The sequence below is a fragment of the Martes martes genome (assembly GCF_963455335.1).
Source record: "Martes martes genome assembly, chromosome: 7".
Taxonomy (NCBI): Eukaryota; Metazoa; Chordata; class Mammalia; order Carnivora; family Mustelidae; genus Martes; species Martes martes.
In genome coordinates, this window is record NC_137894.1 from 96474971 (window position 1) to 96491487 (window position 16517).

General features: G+C 38.8%; 1 protein-coding gene across 1 annotated transcript in view; it reads right to left on the bottom strand.

Moving 5' to 3' along the window:
• Nucleotides 1–1200: 1200 nt before the first annotated feature.
• Nucleotides 1201–16517, bottom strand: part of POLE2 (DNA polymerase epsilon 2, accessory subunit) — a gene marked incomplete at its 5' end in the record, with an annotated part of 32049 nt that continues 16732 nt past the window's right edge. Inside the window, 9 exons of the mRNA XM_080808567.1 lie at nt 1201–1819; nt 8219–8286; nt 10210–10386; nt 11686–11794; nt 13863–13940; nt 14023–14082; nt 14676–14730; nt 14901–14990; nt 16023–16195. Of these exons, the coding sequence (XP_080664693.1) occupies nt 1699–1819; nt 8219–8286; nt 10210–10386; nt 11686–11794; nt 13863–13940; nt 14023–14082; nt 14676–14730; nt 14901–14990; nt 16023–16195 (931 nt within the window). The 3' untranslated portion in view covers nt 1201–1698. The remainder of the gene's footprint in view (nt 1820–8218; nt 8287–10209; nt 10387–11685; nt 11795–13862; nt 13941–14022; nt 14083–14675; nt 14731–14900; nt 14991–16022; nt 16196–16517) is intronic.

Consider the following 16517-nt stretch of genomic DNA (forward strand, 5'->3'; position numbering starts at 1 on the left):
ATTTAATGCTTATGTCCGTCAGGTTTGAAATGACCAAAAATCTTAACTCCTTTCCCAACTTCTCCCCTCATCTTATGATCTCTTGGCCATATTCAAAACAGTTGAGTCCCCCTCCTTGAAACATACTGTACTCTTGGTTTGAAGAACTCCATTCTCTCATTTTCCTCCTCCTTTGCTTGTTCTTTCCTGCCTGTCCTCTAAATTAGGAGTCACCCAAAGTCTGTTCATCAGCCTACTTACCTAATTGTCCTAGATGATCCTAATCAAGCTCACAGCTTTAAATGCCATCCAAGTTTAGATTCATTCTTTCAACAGATACTTATTGTACACTGCTACACCCATTACTTAGGTAGGTAAGGCACTGTTCTAGGCCCTGGATGGAACAAAACAAAATCATTGTGTTCCAAGGATGTGAAGCAACTGGCACTCTCTGATACTGGAAGTAGCTATTGGGTCAATAAGTTTGGAAAATTTCTGTTGACTGTAATGTATATCTCATAACTAAGAAATTCTACTTCTAGATATATATCCAATAGAAACACATATCCCTATCAAAAGACATATACTAGAATTTGCATATCTATAGTAGCACTATTTATGATAGATAAGTAGTGGAAACTACCCAAGTTTCCATCAATAGTAGAATGGACAAATAAAATGTGTATATCCACACAATGGACATGAATGAACAATGTGGATAAATGTGACAAGGTTGTATGAACGAAACCAGATGCAAAATAATACATACTGTATGATTCCACTCTACAATAGGCAAAGCTGGGCAAAATGAATCTCACTGCTAGAAATCAGGCTAGTGATTGTCCTTTCAAGGGGGAGTGGAGTGTTGTGATTGGAGGGGAGCAGGAGTGAGATTCTGGGGTGAGGGGTAGTATTCTGATTCTTAATCTTGGTATTGCTAACAGGATGTGCAGTTTGTGAAAATTCATTGAGCTGTACACTGATGATAGGGGACATGTATGTATGTATTTTACACTTCAATTTAAAAGTTCTTGAATGTACTTGTTAAAAAAAAAAAAAATCCTTGCCTTCATGGACCTCATGTGGGATGAGACTAGTGACTCCAAAATTTTATCTCCAGTCACACTTAACCTCTGAGCTCTAGGCTCATGCCACTACCTACCAGATACCTCCACCTGGATGTGCGATAGGCATCTCTAAATAGGAAAAAAAAATTTTTTTAAGATTTTATTTTTAAGTAAGCCCCAACATGGGGCTCAAACTCACAACCCCAAGATCAAGATTCACACATTCCGCTGACCGAATGCTAGCCAGGCACCCCTCCAAACAGAAATCTTGATTTCTTTTCCCTCTCAAACCTGTTATGTCCCCAGTCTCAGTGAACAGTACCATCCACCCAGGTGCTTAAACCTGAAACCTAAGTGTAATCCTTGATTCCCCTTACCCCCATCCTGCATCGCTATTCAGTTACCCAGGCCTGCGGTCTCTTCTTACACACCCCGAATACATCCCCTTCTTTCCATTTCTGGTCTGAGCCCCTGCATCATCTCCATTGCAGACTTCTGCAGTACTTTCCTGACTGGTCTCTTCAGCTCTTCCCTTATTACAGTCTCTTCTCCACACAGTAACCTCAGTGATCTTGAAAGCCAGATCTGCTGAATGCTTTTCAGTAGCCCTACGTCCAAATTCCTTACTTCTGTCTCCAAGGCCATCATGCCTTCATCCCCAGCGATCTCCACACTCACACCCCGGATCATTACACTTCGGCCTCCCCGGCAGAACACGCATCTCTCCTGTATAGCCTGTGCTGCTGGTTGAATCTGGTGGGTGGGGGCCTCCCCTGCACAGAAAACACAGGAATATGCACAAGGTCAAGACCGAAACACTGTGTTTTAATTTTACCCTGCCTGCTCTGAGTAGTCCCACCACTATAAGAGGACATAGTAAATTTCACAATAGATTTTGGTAACTGATTGGGACCCAAGTCATCTTACTTAATAGGTATATTTGACAGAACACCAGATTAAGTTCCTACGCTTATAAGGCAGAGAAAGCAATTCATGGGCACAATCCAGTGTGTAATCATGTCTTCCTTAATGCAGACTGATTTAAACCACCGGTGATGGAAAAGTCAGGATGCTTTACCTGAAAATTCAGATTTCTCTAGAATGGCCAGCTGGGCTCGGCTTCCCACATAGCTACGGCTGGCTGGAGCAGACAGCGCCAGGTGCAGCTGTTAGGTGCACCTGCGTGTTCCAGTCGCGCTTCCTGTGGTTTCCCCCGCAAGACCAAGTGTTATTTTTCTCACAGCAGAGAAATCTTTCCCACGCCTGTCTTCTGGTGTGATCTACCTAGCCCCTGTTCTAAGGCGCGGTGCCTCAGACCCAGATTTCTGGCAGTGAGGTCAACCAGCTGATGAAGCAGCAAAGTCAGGGAGCACACCACCTCTCTGCTTCCCACCCCCCAAAGAGAAGCCCAGGATACCCTTTCAGTGCTGCTCCTCTGCTGCCCCATCTTTCAGACTTCTGCTTTGCATTTCTGCTTTGCATTTCCGGACGATGCGGATTCCCACCTGGTTTTAGTTCCGGTCTTATTCTAACACTTATTGTCTGGTTCTGGCAACTTACCTGCTCATAGTTACCTGCCTTGCTTCATTTCACTTCACCTTGCTAAGTCACCCTGTCTTTCTAGGCACTAAATGTAAAAAAAAATCTCAAAAAGCACATCTTATAGAAACAATGAAATGAATGCGGGAACACTTTATGAGTTTCCATTTATAACTTCCTACCTGCCATCTTTCATATTTAGCTCTGTTTCTCATAACTGAACCAACAGCCTTGCAGTGTTTATTTCACTACCACTTTCAAGGCCCAAATTATAAATTTTCCAAGCAATATAGCTTTTGAACTTATGCCTTAATTTCATCTCTAACTTTCTCTAAGCTCTTCTTGAAATTAAAGCTAAATCTTGCTCTTCTAACATCAGGCTTCTACTAACATTCTCCCGAAATTTTCCATCTTGAAACCACTTCTCAAATTGCCACTTAACCCTTAATTCACTTATCACTACATTCAGATTAAGTCTCATTGAGAAATTTTCCCTTCAGTGTGTTGTTTTTATTTTTTATCAGTCTCTCTTCCCTCAAAAGCTAATTTTCTTTCAAAGAAATGTCTTCCATTCCAGGCTTTTTGTAATATTAAGATTACTCCTTCTTGAGGTGCCTGGGTGGCTCAGTGGTTAAAGCTTCTGCCTTCAGCTCAGGTCATGATCCCAGAGCCCTGGGATCGAGCCCCACATTGGGCTCTCTGCTCAGTAAGGAGCTTGCTTCCCCCTCTCTTTCGGCCTGCCTCTCTACCTACTTGTGATTTCTGTCTGTCAAACAAACAAATAAAATCTTTAAAAAAAAAAAAAAAGATAACTCCTACATTTGAAATATTCTTTGTACCCCTGACTTCCTGTCTGTCATTCACATTCATTTCCAGGCTATTATTGCAATGCTGTAAACTAAAAGTAAGGGGATGGTATTAAGTGATCACATCCAAATAGCAAAACCTGCTGTTTCAAAATAATGTGTCTTCTAAATGTAAAGCCTACGGTGACCGTGTGTTTTTAAATCTCCAGTGCACGGGCACCTGGGTGGCTCAGTTGGTTAAGCGTCTGTCTTCAGCTTGGGTCATGATCCCAGGGTCCTGGATTGAGCCCAACATCGGGCTCCCTGCTTAGTGGGGAGCCTGCTTCTCCTTCTCCCACCTCCCTGCTTGTGTTCCCTCTGTTGCTGTCTCACCCTGTCAAATAAATAAAATCTTAAAAAAAAATCTCCAGTGCCAAAATACAATTATGAAATGATTATCTTAGTAATACAGGTTTTCACTAGCATTAGAATAAATTCTGTGACTTGAAATTTAGTTGGAAGATTGCTAAATCTAACATTAGGACTCAAGTTAGACAAAATAAGGAATCAGAAAATTTTAAATATTTGTATTTTCTTTAAAATGAATATTAGCATATGATTAGTCTAGAATAATGAAACCAGTTTTTAAGCATAAATCAGGTTATATCTTCATGCATATTTTCATATTAAGACTATACAGAAAATATTTTTGCTGTAAAACTTTGTCAAGTGTACCATGTTTGTTGTAATTTAATACCAAAATTTCATAAAACACAAATTTAAGAACATTCTAGAGTTTATTATAATTTTATTGGAACTTATCAAAATCACATAAATATAAAATTAAGCAGAACTGATGGAATTTTCTTTCTTCAGATGCTCTTTAAGAATCTCAAAAACCTTGAAGTTTGCTGAAAATAGAAATTCATAAAATTAAACATGTTGGAAACCTAAGTTATTGTACATTTCTAAGTACTTAATTTTAAAAATAGGTCATTACATGCATATTGTTCCAAATTCAGAAGGGGACAGAGTGAAAAATAAGTTAGTCTCACACTCTATTTCTGTTCTTGAACCAATTATTTGTCCTTAAAAAGACAGTCTAATCATATATAAGCATCTATGGGGGAGTACATGCTTTAAAAAGATAATACAAGTTTTAGAATACGATGCACACTATTTTACACCTTTTTTCAGTTGGTAATATATTTACTTATAATTTTTAAAACTAATCCCTTCCTTTAAGGTTTTGAAATTTAAATACATTTGAAAAGTTCTAAAAAAAAAAAAAAAAGAAAAGTTCTAAGAAGTACACACATTTTTTTTTTAAAGATTTATTTATTTATTTGACAGAGATCCCAAGTAGGCAGAGAAGCAGGCAGAGAGAGGGAGTGGGGGGGGAAGGAGGCTCCCCGCTGAGCAGAGAGCCCGATGAGGGCCTAGATCCCAGGACCCTGGGATCATGACCTGAGCCGAAGGCAGAGGCTTAACCCACTGAGCCACCCAGGTGCCCCCACACATTTTAAAAAAAAAAAAAGTACACACACTTAAATGGGTACCCATTTTTTTAAAATATTTATTTATTTATTTTAGAGAGAGTATGGGTAGGGGGCAGTAGGGGAAGGAAAGAGAGTTCCAAGCTGACTCTGCACTGATCCAACAGGAAGCTCGATCTCATGACCCTGAGATCATAACCTAAGCCAAAACCAAGAGTCAGATGCTCAGCTGACCACACCACCCAGGCACCCCCATATGGGTACCCATTTAAGACATTTGTTTTGTTATTACAAAAACTACAATAAAAACACCTGTACTTACTTTGATGTATAAGCCCAAGTATATCTGTAGGATAAATTCCTAGAAATGTAAATGCTGGTATATACAGTCTGGGTCTTAAGAAATCCTGCCAAATTGCCCTCCATAAGGGTTTTTACCACTTTCTATTCCACCCAGCTATGTGTGAAAATGGGTATTTCTCCACTACATCACCAATACTATGTTTTAAAATAAACAATTGTATGAGAGTCCCTGCTGAAACAGGGTTAACCTTACTGACTTCAACTACATTTCTGTGATTAATGTTACAATATGATTTCACAAGTAATTTACCAAAAGATTTCTTCTTTGGGGGAATTAGGTAGCAGGAAGACCAAATGATTCCACTATATCTTGAATTGGTTTCTGTTCCCTCAAAAATAAATGTACATCATCAACCTGTTTGATCAAGCACTAAAAAGATTCCTTCAATTATCACTACTAAATTATAGTCTGGAAATCATGTCAAGGCTTTTCAGTAGCTATATGATAAAGGAACCAACTATTTCAACCCCATGAATGGTGAGCATCAACTCAAGTCAAGGGCTATATTAGAAGCTTTTAAGGAAGATAAGTATATATATGACTTCTAATACCATAATGTATGGAACTATCACAGAGTTCTGTAAAAAGTGCTTAGAAAACCTAACAGTTCTGCATGGCACCCAGGGAACACTACCAGAATTGTAACTGAAGTGTCCTGTGCTACCATAATTAATAAATCAATTAATTTCCTATTGTGGTTTACTTATTTCTATCCCAGCTCATTTTAAAAAAAAGAATATAAAATGGTTTGCAGAGACAAATGAATAAAAAGATAAAAGTAAATGAAGAAATTCAAGTAGTGGGAAAATACAGTTCAGAAAAAAAAGATGAAGTCAGGGCCATGCCCAACATTTATGGTAGTAATTCCTCTGCAGCTAGAGAATTGGGCTACACATTAGGTTGTGCTTCCTAGCAGCTAAAGCAAAGGGAGCTCATTAGAAGATTCCCAGTCTCCCTTAGATAAACAGTTGCTTCGGAATGACACAGAATCCCCTTGGCCTGAGACCTGCTGAAAGTTCCCATATTGGTTTTCCGTGCACAGTAAGTTTCACATCAAATTGCAGTTCAGTAAAAGTCATTCTAAAGGAGGACAAAATGTGCTCCAGGCAGACAGCCCTTAGTAATCCTGGATCACAAAATCAAACGCCCTCAGGGGCATCCAGGTGAGGAAAGGCAGCTGAGACACTAGAGGCAAGTGCTTGCTCTTACCTAAGGGCATTCCAAATCAGTTTTGGTGTTTTAGGATTCAACTTGGTCTAGGTAAAGTCAAACATATATAGTTTGGGGCTTATAGAAGAGACTAGAAGATCTGTGACCTTAGTGAGAGTATCTGTCTGGTTATATTCATTCCAAAAACCAAGCAGTGTGTGGAATACAGTAAGAATCATATATATGTCAAATGAGTAAATCCAAGAGGAAAACTTGTGAATGGACTTAAATCTTCCATGAGTACTGAGTGGTAAGAACAATGCATAATTTTTTTTTAAGAAATATATAAAAGGGGCAACCTGGGTGACCCATTTGGTTAAGTTTCTGGCTCTTGATTTCGGCTCAGGTCATGATCTCAGGGTCCTGGGATCGAGCACCAAGTCAAGCTCTGTGCTCAGCCAGGAGTCTGCTTGAGGATTCTCTCTCTCCCTCCCTCTGCCCCTCCCCACCACACTTATGTGCGTGCATACCCTCTCTCAAATAAATAAATCTTTAAAAAATATAGAAAACTTGGGACACCTGGGTGGCTCAGTTGGTTAAGCCGCTGCCTTTGGCTCGGGTCATGATCCCGGGGTCCTGGGATCGGGTCCCGCATCGGGCTCCTTGCTCTGCAGGGAGCCTGCTTCTCCCTCTGCCTCTGCCTGCCTCTCTGTCTGCCTGTGCTCACTCTCTCTGACAAATAAATAAATAAAATCTTTAAAATATATATATATAGAAAACTTAATCATGGTTTCAGGGTTAGGAAGCAGATGTATTTTTTCCTCTTCAATTTTATACCTTGAGCATTGTTTGAAATTTTTATCATGTACTTATATTCATTTCATTTAAATAAATACATTAATTACCAAAAAATAAAGACAACTGAGCTGTGTGTTCAAGATTACATTCTCTGCTAAGAACCTGGGAGGCAGTTATTTGGTCACTTGTTCTTATCTGAAGGGGGGAGCTGCTTTTTCAAAATATGATTAACTGAGAAATCACGTGTTAGGCTGTCTGTATCCAAGAGAGATGGTGTCAATAATGCTTATTCCTGGGCCCTACAACTAGAGAATCATTTGATAAGTTTGGAGTGGGATTTCCCCCCCGCAATCCTGCCCAGGAGAGAGCACAAACACAGCCCCCCACTACCACAAATTACACAGCTAGATTTCCCACATTTGGGGAAATTGCAGAGGTCAGCACGTAGGGAGTGCAACAGATAAGCCTCGCCTTGGGAAAACCACTTTCATGAGCATTTATCTCCCCTGTCAGGGTGAAGTGAGAAACTTAACATTTTTAACAAGGTTCGCAGAGGATTCTGATGAGGGTGGTCTAGAGATCACCCTTTGAAAACCACTACCCAGCCCCCAACATGGATTATTCTTTATCCCCAAGACAATGCCCCAACCCCAACCTCTCACCATCACTAACACCCCATGCCCTCCCCACACACTTCTTTAATGCCAGTTTAAGGCCGACTGCCTAGGTTTTGAGAATCAACCATGTGGAGGGTGGGGCTGACCTCTCAGAACACAAACATCATCAGAAGTCAGCCTGTGAGAGAAGTAGCCCATCTCCATGGCTGGCCTGAGACAGCCCTCAGAAAACACTTCTTAATCTCTTTTATCAAGTACATACAATTCTATGTCCCACAGTATGACCAGAAGTTCAGCCTGAAACATTTCCAAAGGAACACTACAGACATTTTTTAAAACCTCAACACACCTACAGGACATCTGATTTTCAGCAATACAAAGCCAAAAGACAACTCCTCCTTGCTGTTTCTGGGGGTACACTTACCTATCTTCTACTATCTTGTTGGATGGATAAAATACTTTGAATGAAAATCCACTTCTTGGAAAAGAGCCCTTTGGAGAAAAAAAAATGCCTGTAAGTGAATACTGAACTTTTATAAAAGAATTCCTATATTTAAGATCAAATTCCTTGGTCATGACTTAAAAATAAAGTTGTAAGATGTAACTAAAAAGTAATGAGAGGTGTTTTGTTTTTCCTGATCTTTATAGAGAGAAGATAAAATGTTTCCACTTGAAGCAAGTCTTTCCGGTTGGCTAGAGAGTCTTATACTAACAGATGTAACTGGAAATGCTTAGGAGTAAGAAATACTCAATGTAAGAGACAGTACCATGTGATGCTATATATGCATATAAGACACTTGAACAGCACATTCAGGAAAGCTTTCCTGCCCTTCTCTGCAGTGAAAATCAGCACTGATGGCCCCCTGATGTGCCCACAAAGCAACTGAGCGGTAACACAACTGTGTGTCTACTAAACTCTAGGGCAGAGGTGGTCTGTTCATTTCAGGCTCTGTGTCCCTGGCACTAACTCAATGTCTAGCCCATTGCAGGCATTTGTTAGGGTGAGAAAGTATCAAAAAGGGTTGAAGCGGGGTGCCTGGGCAGCTGTTAGTTGGGCATCTGACTCAATTTTGGCTCGGGTAGTGATCTCCTGGGTGGTGGGATTGGGCCAGGGATTGGGCTCCACGCTCGGTGGGGAGCTGCTTGAAGATTCTCTCCCTCTGTCCCTCCCCCTACTCGTGCTCTCTTACTCTCCCTCTAAAATAAATAAATCTTTAAAAAAAAAGAAGAAGAAGGGATGAAGCAATGTGAAAAGTTTTGGGTTTGCTCAAAAGGTATAAAGCAAAAAAGGATATAATGTTGGTGTAAGAGATGGTTGTTTACTGGCTGACAGGAAGACGAAGTGGAAAAATAAATATTGTTATCAATAAATATTGTTATCAAATAAAGCATTAACTATGAGAACAGCCAAAGAGTTAAATTTAAATAAATAGCCTTATTGTGAAAGAATATTGGAAAGTGAATAAAGATTCTAAAAAAATCAGGCCACAAGTTTTAAACCATGAAACCAAATCCATTGACCGTGCTCATCCTTAGAGCAGTTCTCAGCCACAGATTATGTCATCCCTAGGGGACATTTGGCAAATATCCTAAGACATTTTTGTTTGTTACAACTGGGGGCTGCCACTGGCATGTAGGGAATGAGAGGCTAGATGCTGCACAGTGCCCTATGATGCAAGGGACGGTGGCCCACAGTAAAAAAATTATTTGGTTCAAAATGTCAATAGTTCCATGGTTGAGAAACCCTGCCTTAGAGGGAGTTGGACAAAATAAATGAGTGTTTGAGGAAAGCGGTAACCAACAGTAAGTCATGATGTTTCTAGAAATGACCTAGATGAAAAAAAAAAAAAAGTATTACAGTCTAAAATTCACAAGAATCAAGGAAACATACAGATTAAAAATCACTGGTGAAGATATTTTGTTTCACATCAACAATGTTTATGCAGTACTTATTCCCAAAACTTGAAAAGGCAATCATACTTCTATAGAAATTATATCCCAGTAAGAATTTCCACATTCATCAGGCTTACGCATTTCTGGGACTTGCACAAATTTCCAAAAATCAAAATCATTCACAAAGGACATTAATATATTTAAAGAGAATGAGACAGAGGCTCTGAAAGCAATTCCCGGAAAGGAATCTCAAGGCAGTTAACTATGAAGGGGAAAATATGCATTTGGATTTATATGCTTTGGTGTACTTTGTTTTTTAAGTCGCATTACTTTACCATCATATGCTTTCCTGAATGTTGAAGAACTTTCTGTGTATACCAAATTAACTCAATGTTTCACTAATAGTACATTTTTATACAACAATAATCTCACTAAATACATATTTTTTAAGTTTAAGTTTTAAGTTTAAAGAAATAACACTCTTGACAAACTATGACTATATAACATTAACTGTGTTCTTACAGGGTTTATGCAGAGGCATTCTGTATTGGTGAGAGTAAAAGGATCGTATTTGTCCGCGATGACAAGAAGATCAGGCACAGGGTACACTCTCAAAGCATAGTCATACGCCCAGTACACCGGGCAGACATAAAGAGGTAGAGGAGTCAGGTGACCTTGGGATAAGATAGTCTTTACAAACTAAAAAAGAATGGTATAAAACAAATGTCAGTTCATTTGTAAAAATTAAAATTGCTAACAAATCATTTTAAATTAAATATCATTTACCAAAAGGACTTAGAAAATTTGAGAAACAGTTAGGGAGACTTTGAATCACAGAGCTTTAGGAAATACTGATATGAAATGAAACAAGGGGTGCTCAGGTGACTCAGTCCATTAAGTGTCTATCTTCAGCTCAGGTCATGATCTCAGGGTCCTGGGATGGAGTGCCAGGTCAGGCTCCCTGCTCGGTGCAGAGTATGCTTCTCTCTCTCCCTCTGCCCCTCCCCACCACTCTTGCTCACTCTCTCTCAAATAAATAAAATCTTGGGAAAAAAATGAAATGGAATTAACTATCCTGTATTTTAGGAAAAATCTGTAAGTTTTCATTTAATACCATATGTCATAAAAGCTACTCCCCCCCCGGGACACCTGGGTGGCTCAGTTGGTTAAGCCGCTGCCTTTGGCTCGGGTCATGATCCCGGGATCCTGGGAGCGAGTCCCACATCGGGCTCCTTTCTCGGTGGGGAGCCTGCTTCTCTCTCTGTCTCTGCCTGCCACTCTGCCTCCTTGTGCTCGCTCTCTCTCTCTCTCTCTCTCTCTCTCTGACAAATAAATAAATAAAATCTTTAAAAAAAAAAAAAAAAGCTACACCCCCAAACAGTCATATTGGAGCAACCGTACTTATAGCTGTATAATAAACTCAGCTACTAATTATAATTATGTTCATCTAAAAATAATTCCACAGCTTGAGTAATGCCAAGAATAGATAAACAGCCTACATAAACATTAATATTATAAAATAAATACTAAAAATGCTCTGTATGATCTACTTTTACATTTCCCAAAGTGGTACAGGGGGGTACATGAAACCAGGGACTGACAAGTTTATGTCAGGGAACCCTGAAGCTACAAGATAAACACTACACATCCTCCTAATGTGGACGTATCATATAATGAATGTGAAGAATATAAACATCTTTTTAAAACAAATATACATATATTCTGAAGGACAACGTAAGATTTATGAGTTTTAAAAGCAAAATAGGAAGCATCAAAGAAATTTCCTGTTCATTCTAGGTTTCCCTCTGCCCATTAGGCAGACTTCAGTAAGAAAGTTGAGAAACACTGACTTAGTAACAAAAATTAACTTACTGACCAAAGTATGTTTGGATTACTTTGAACCATAAATAAACATAAAAGGGCAAATTATTAAGTGACTTAACAAAATTTTATATAATGCAACTCTTAAGATAGTTTAATAAAGAAGACTCAACTTACATGATTAGGAATATCCAAATTGCTGCTCGGGAAACGGACACAGTTTCTGCACATTTTATTCACTAAGTCTTCACGAAAGACAATAATTTCTTGTGTACAATACTGAATTCTGAAATGAAAACGAGAGTTGAATTTGACTTCCTCAGGAGAAAATATGAGATAGTTTAAAAGGCAAAATATTTCATAATACAAAGCCATTCTCCCTTCCCATTGTTTACCATAGCAGAAATGCAGCTAAAATCTATTAATCCACTCATTCAACAGTAATCTGTTGAGCTCTTTGTATGTGTCTGGCACCATTCTAGGGATGAAGGAACAAAACAAAAAGATCCCAGTCCTCATGCAGTTTATACTCTAATGGGGGCAGGGCAGTCTGAGAAAATAAACAATAAACATGATAATTATATAAGGATATTGGGAAATAATTAAGTGTATGGGAAAAAGAAAAATAGGCTATTAGGGACCATTTGTGAGGACAGAAGGACCACAGGGCTGAACTATGAAACGGGATGATCAAAACTGGTAAGCTGGTAACAGAGTCTGATCTGAGCACAGACTTGAAGGAGGCAAGAGTCAATCAAGCAGATACGCAGAGGAAGAACACCGTGCAGGCCGGGGGAGCAGGTATAGCAGAGGCCCCGAGATGGAGCAGGTCTGGCATGTCTGAGGAACAGAAAGGAGGCTGTAGTGCCTGGAATAAATGAGGAAGAGAGGAAATCGGAGCGGGAACAGGAGGCTAGATCATGCAGGGCCCTGACTACTACTGCGAGGATGTGGGCTGTCACTGAATGGCAGGAGGGGGGTCCTAACTTTCAGGATCAGTAAGGACAATGTGATGTGCCTGTGTGTCAAAGGATCACTCTGACACCTTGTTAAGAATAGACTAGAGAAGGAGGGCAGGGGGGGAAAGCTCCAGAGCAACTAGGAGGCTACCACAGTAATCCAGGCTAGAGAAGATGGTAGAGGGTCACAGAGGAGGAGGTGGGGAGAAGCAGCCAGGTCCTGCATATACTTTGAAGTCTTCCTTCAAAATTTTCAAGGACTTCCTGAAAAACTACATGTGAGAGAAACCCAAAAGTTCTTGGCCTGAGTGACTGGAAGGATAAAGGTGCCACAAACTCTGATAAGGGTACAGAACAGGTTGGGAGTTGACATAGCAATACACAGGTGGGAGTGGATAGGTCACCAAAGGAGCGAATGTAGGCAGAAAAGAGAGGAGAACCAAGGACTAGGGTAACAGCCTATGATTACAGTGAGCGACACATGCAGTAAATGCATCATCTTTTCACTTTTCCACTGTAACTTTTCTTAAAGGATGTGAGATGAGTATATCAACTTTTAAATCTCCATCTGCTTTTCAGCTTCAACATTCATTATTAGTGAATTAAATCATGTTAAAATATTTTTAAAGTTCTGAGAAACCTGGATGCCTGGGTCGCTCAGTCAGTTAAGCCTCTGCCTTAGGCTCAGGTCATGATCCCAGCATCCTGGGATCAAGTCCCACATCGGGCTCCTTGCTGCTCAGCGGGGAGCCTGCTTCTCCCTCTGCCTGCTGCTCCCCCTGCTTGTGCCCCCCCCCTCTCTGACATTAAATAAAATCTTTTTTTCAAAAAATTTTTTTAAGATTTTATTTATTTGACAGAGAGAGATTCAGCGAGAGAGGGAACACAAGCAGAGAGTGGGAAGGGGCGAAGCAGGCTCCTTGCTGAGCAGGGAGCCTGATGCGGGGCTCAATCCCAGGACCCTAGGATCATGACCTGAACTGAAGGCAGACGCTTAATGACTGAGCCACCCAGGTGCCCCAATAAATAAAACCTTTAAAAAAAAAAGTTTTGAGAAACCTAAAATGAAGAGAAATTTTCTCTTTATTCACAGCAATCAAAGTTTAGAGACACAGTTTAAGAATCAACTTAATTTTAGGGCGCCTGGGTGGCTCAGTGGGTTAAAGCCTCTGCCTTCGGCTCAGGTCATGATCCCAGGGTCCTGGGATCGAGCCCCACATCAGGTTCCTGCTCCACAGGGAGCCTGCTTCCTCCTCTCTCTCTGCCTGCCTCTCTGCCTACTTGTGATCTCTATCTGTCAAATAAATAAATAAAATCTTTAAAAAAAAAAAAAAAAGAATCAACTTAATTTTGAAATGAAAGGAAAAAAGTGTAACACAAAATGGTAATATTTACCTGCAAGGATTAGTAGTAAAAACTGAAAACGGTACTCTTTGTCTGAATTCATTAGTGATGCTTTCAGCAAGTGGTGGCCTATAAACAATTTAGGTGGTAAGAATATATCTTTGAATTATATAATTTTTTTTATTGTTAGAAAAACCTAAACAAAACTTACCTTGGTAAGATGGAACCAAATCCCGGATCCTCTGGACCAGGTACAAATACAAAACGACTACTATAGCAAAATTCAACATATTCATTAAAAAAAAAAAACAATTCCTGTAACACTATCCAACAGTCTAAAAACAAGTTATTGCCTTTAATTCAATAAGGAATTTTTAATATTTTTTAAATTTCATGCATTTTAATAAATGAATTACTAAAAGTCTCCAGACTAACAGTGTCCAATAGACCTTTTGGTAGTGATGGAAATGCCTGTATCTACACTGTCCAATTACTGAGTGCTTGAATTATGGCTAGTGTGAGTGAATTTTAAATTATATTTAACTATAAATAATATAGCTTTAAATTTAAAAAGACACATGTGGCAAGTGACTATCATATTGAAGAGTGTAGCTCTAGATACTTAATGTCACCAAAAATTCAAAATATAGTTGAAAGTATCACTCTTCCTTTTAATATTTTTCACTATAAATCTCTAGTATAGTGTAACATATATTATCACAATGTAAGGATAATATTCTCTCATAGCATACTAATTTTCTCAATTTTTTCTTCCATTCATTTAATAATCATGGATATCAAACTTAGAATTCATTTTTTGTTAAAAAAAAAAAACTTTAAAAAAATAGCAGTAGAAATCATTACCTTTGGTGGATATTTGGATATTCACATATTATGTCTGCCAAAGTTTTTAAAGAATCTAAAATTTTAAAGGGATATAAAATTTAATTTGAATGCACACAAATATCAAATTATATTTGATTAGATACAATCTTACATCTTTTGAATGAAATTAAAATATTATAGATTACTTCTCATCGGTTTAGTTTATATAAATGTAGAAACACTTATTCAGTAGACCTTCAATACCTTTCAAAGCTTGAACTTGATTTTTTCCATACGGTGCAGAGGAAAAATTACCACACAGTATAAAGCAGGTTGGAGGTGCTGGTGAATAACCTAAAAATAAGAGAATAAAATGAGTATCAGTTTCTGAGTCTAGAAATCAGACTAAAAACCCTTTAACTATGAGGGTTTTTTTTTATTTTGTTTTGCTTTTTATTTTTTTTTTAAGATTTTTATTTATTTATTTGACAGAGATCACAAGTAGGCAGAGAGGCAGGCAGAGAGAGAGGAGGAAGCAGGCCCCTACTGGGCAGAGAGCCCCATGGGGGGGCTGGATCCCAGGACCCTGGGATCATGACCTGAGCTGAAGGCAGAGGCTTTAAGCCACTGAGCCAACCCAGGCACCCTTAACCATGAATTTTTAAAAATAAAAACTTACATGTCAAATAAATAAAAAATATTAAAAAAATAAATAAATTGGAAAAATAAAAACTTACAAGTTTAATAATAACATTTTAATAACTATTATTTTTTTAAAGATTTTATTTATTTATTTGACTGACAGAGATCTCAAACAGGCAGAGAGGCAGGCAGAGAGAGAGGAGGAAGCAGGCTCCCTGCTGAGCAGAGAGCCCAATGCAAGCTCCATCCCAAGACCCTGGGATCATGACCTGAGCCAAAGGCAGAGGCTTTAACCCACCGAGCCACCCAGGCACCCCAACAACTATTATTTTTAAATAATAGTAGCAATGCTGCCCATTTATTGAGGACTTACTATATGCCAGGCCCTGCAATGGCTTGATTTTCACAACCTCCCCATAAGCTAAGAGAGAGATTAAGTAACCTGCCCAAGGTTTCAGGCTGCAATTTAAATCCACTTCTGTCAGACTCCAAAGCCCAAACTCTTACCCATTCTTATACTATACTTAGGACTAATTCTTATTTCTCATGATTACACACACACAGGGTAATTTTTCAAATGTAAAAACTTAAGTCTTTAAGGTGGTCTCATTTAAAATAGCTCACTGCTGAATCAACATTTACAAGAAAATAGACTACTCAAAAAGATGCATTTTTTTAACAATTTAGTGTTAGGACACGACCCCTTGTACCGAGTTCAAAAGAGTAGAAAAGAATGGCACTCACCAGAAAACATGGTGTGAAGTTTGCCCAACACTTCTCCTTGGTCTAACCAAACATCAGATATAAACACAAACATGGCATCTTTATTCTCTTCTTCTAGTTGTTTTAGTTTTGCAGAAGTCTTCACAGATGTATTAGAAGGCCCTCCAAATAAATTCACATTTCCATAGTATGCCCTAGGTAATTACAATACAATATTAGCCTCTAGCCTGTTTTCTGTTGGGAGATGTTTTTCTTTTCTTTCTTTCTTTTTTTTTTTTTTTTTAAGATTTTATGTTTAAGTAATCTCTACAGATCAAGAGTCACATGCTCCACTGACCAAGGCAGCCAGGTGCCCCTTTTTGGAGATGTTTCTCTAATAATTTTACAATTTTAGCTTCTTTCTATTTCTAATGAGGTTATTTCCCCCCTCAGTGTACATAATACCATGAAAATACACTATTTGTAACACTTGAAAAGCAAACAAGTTTATTTAAATGTCCTAAAATAAGAAATACA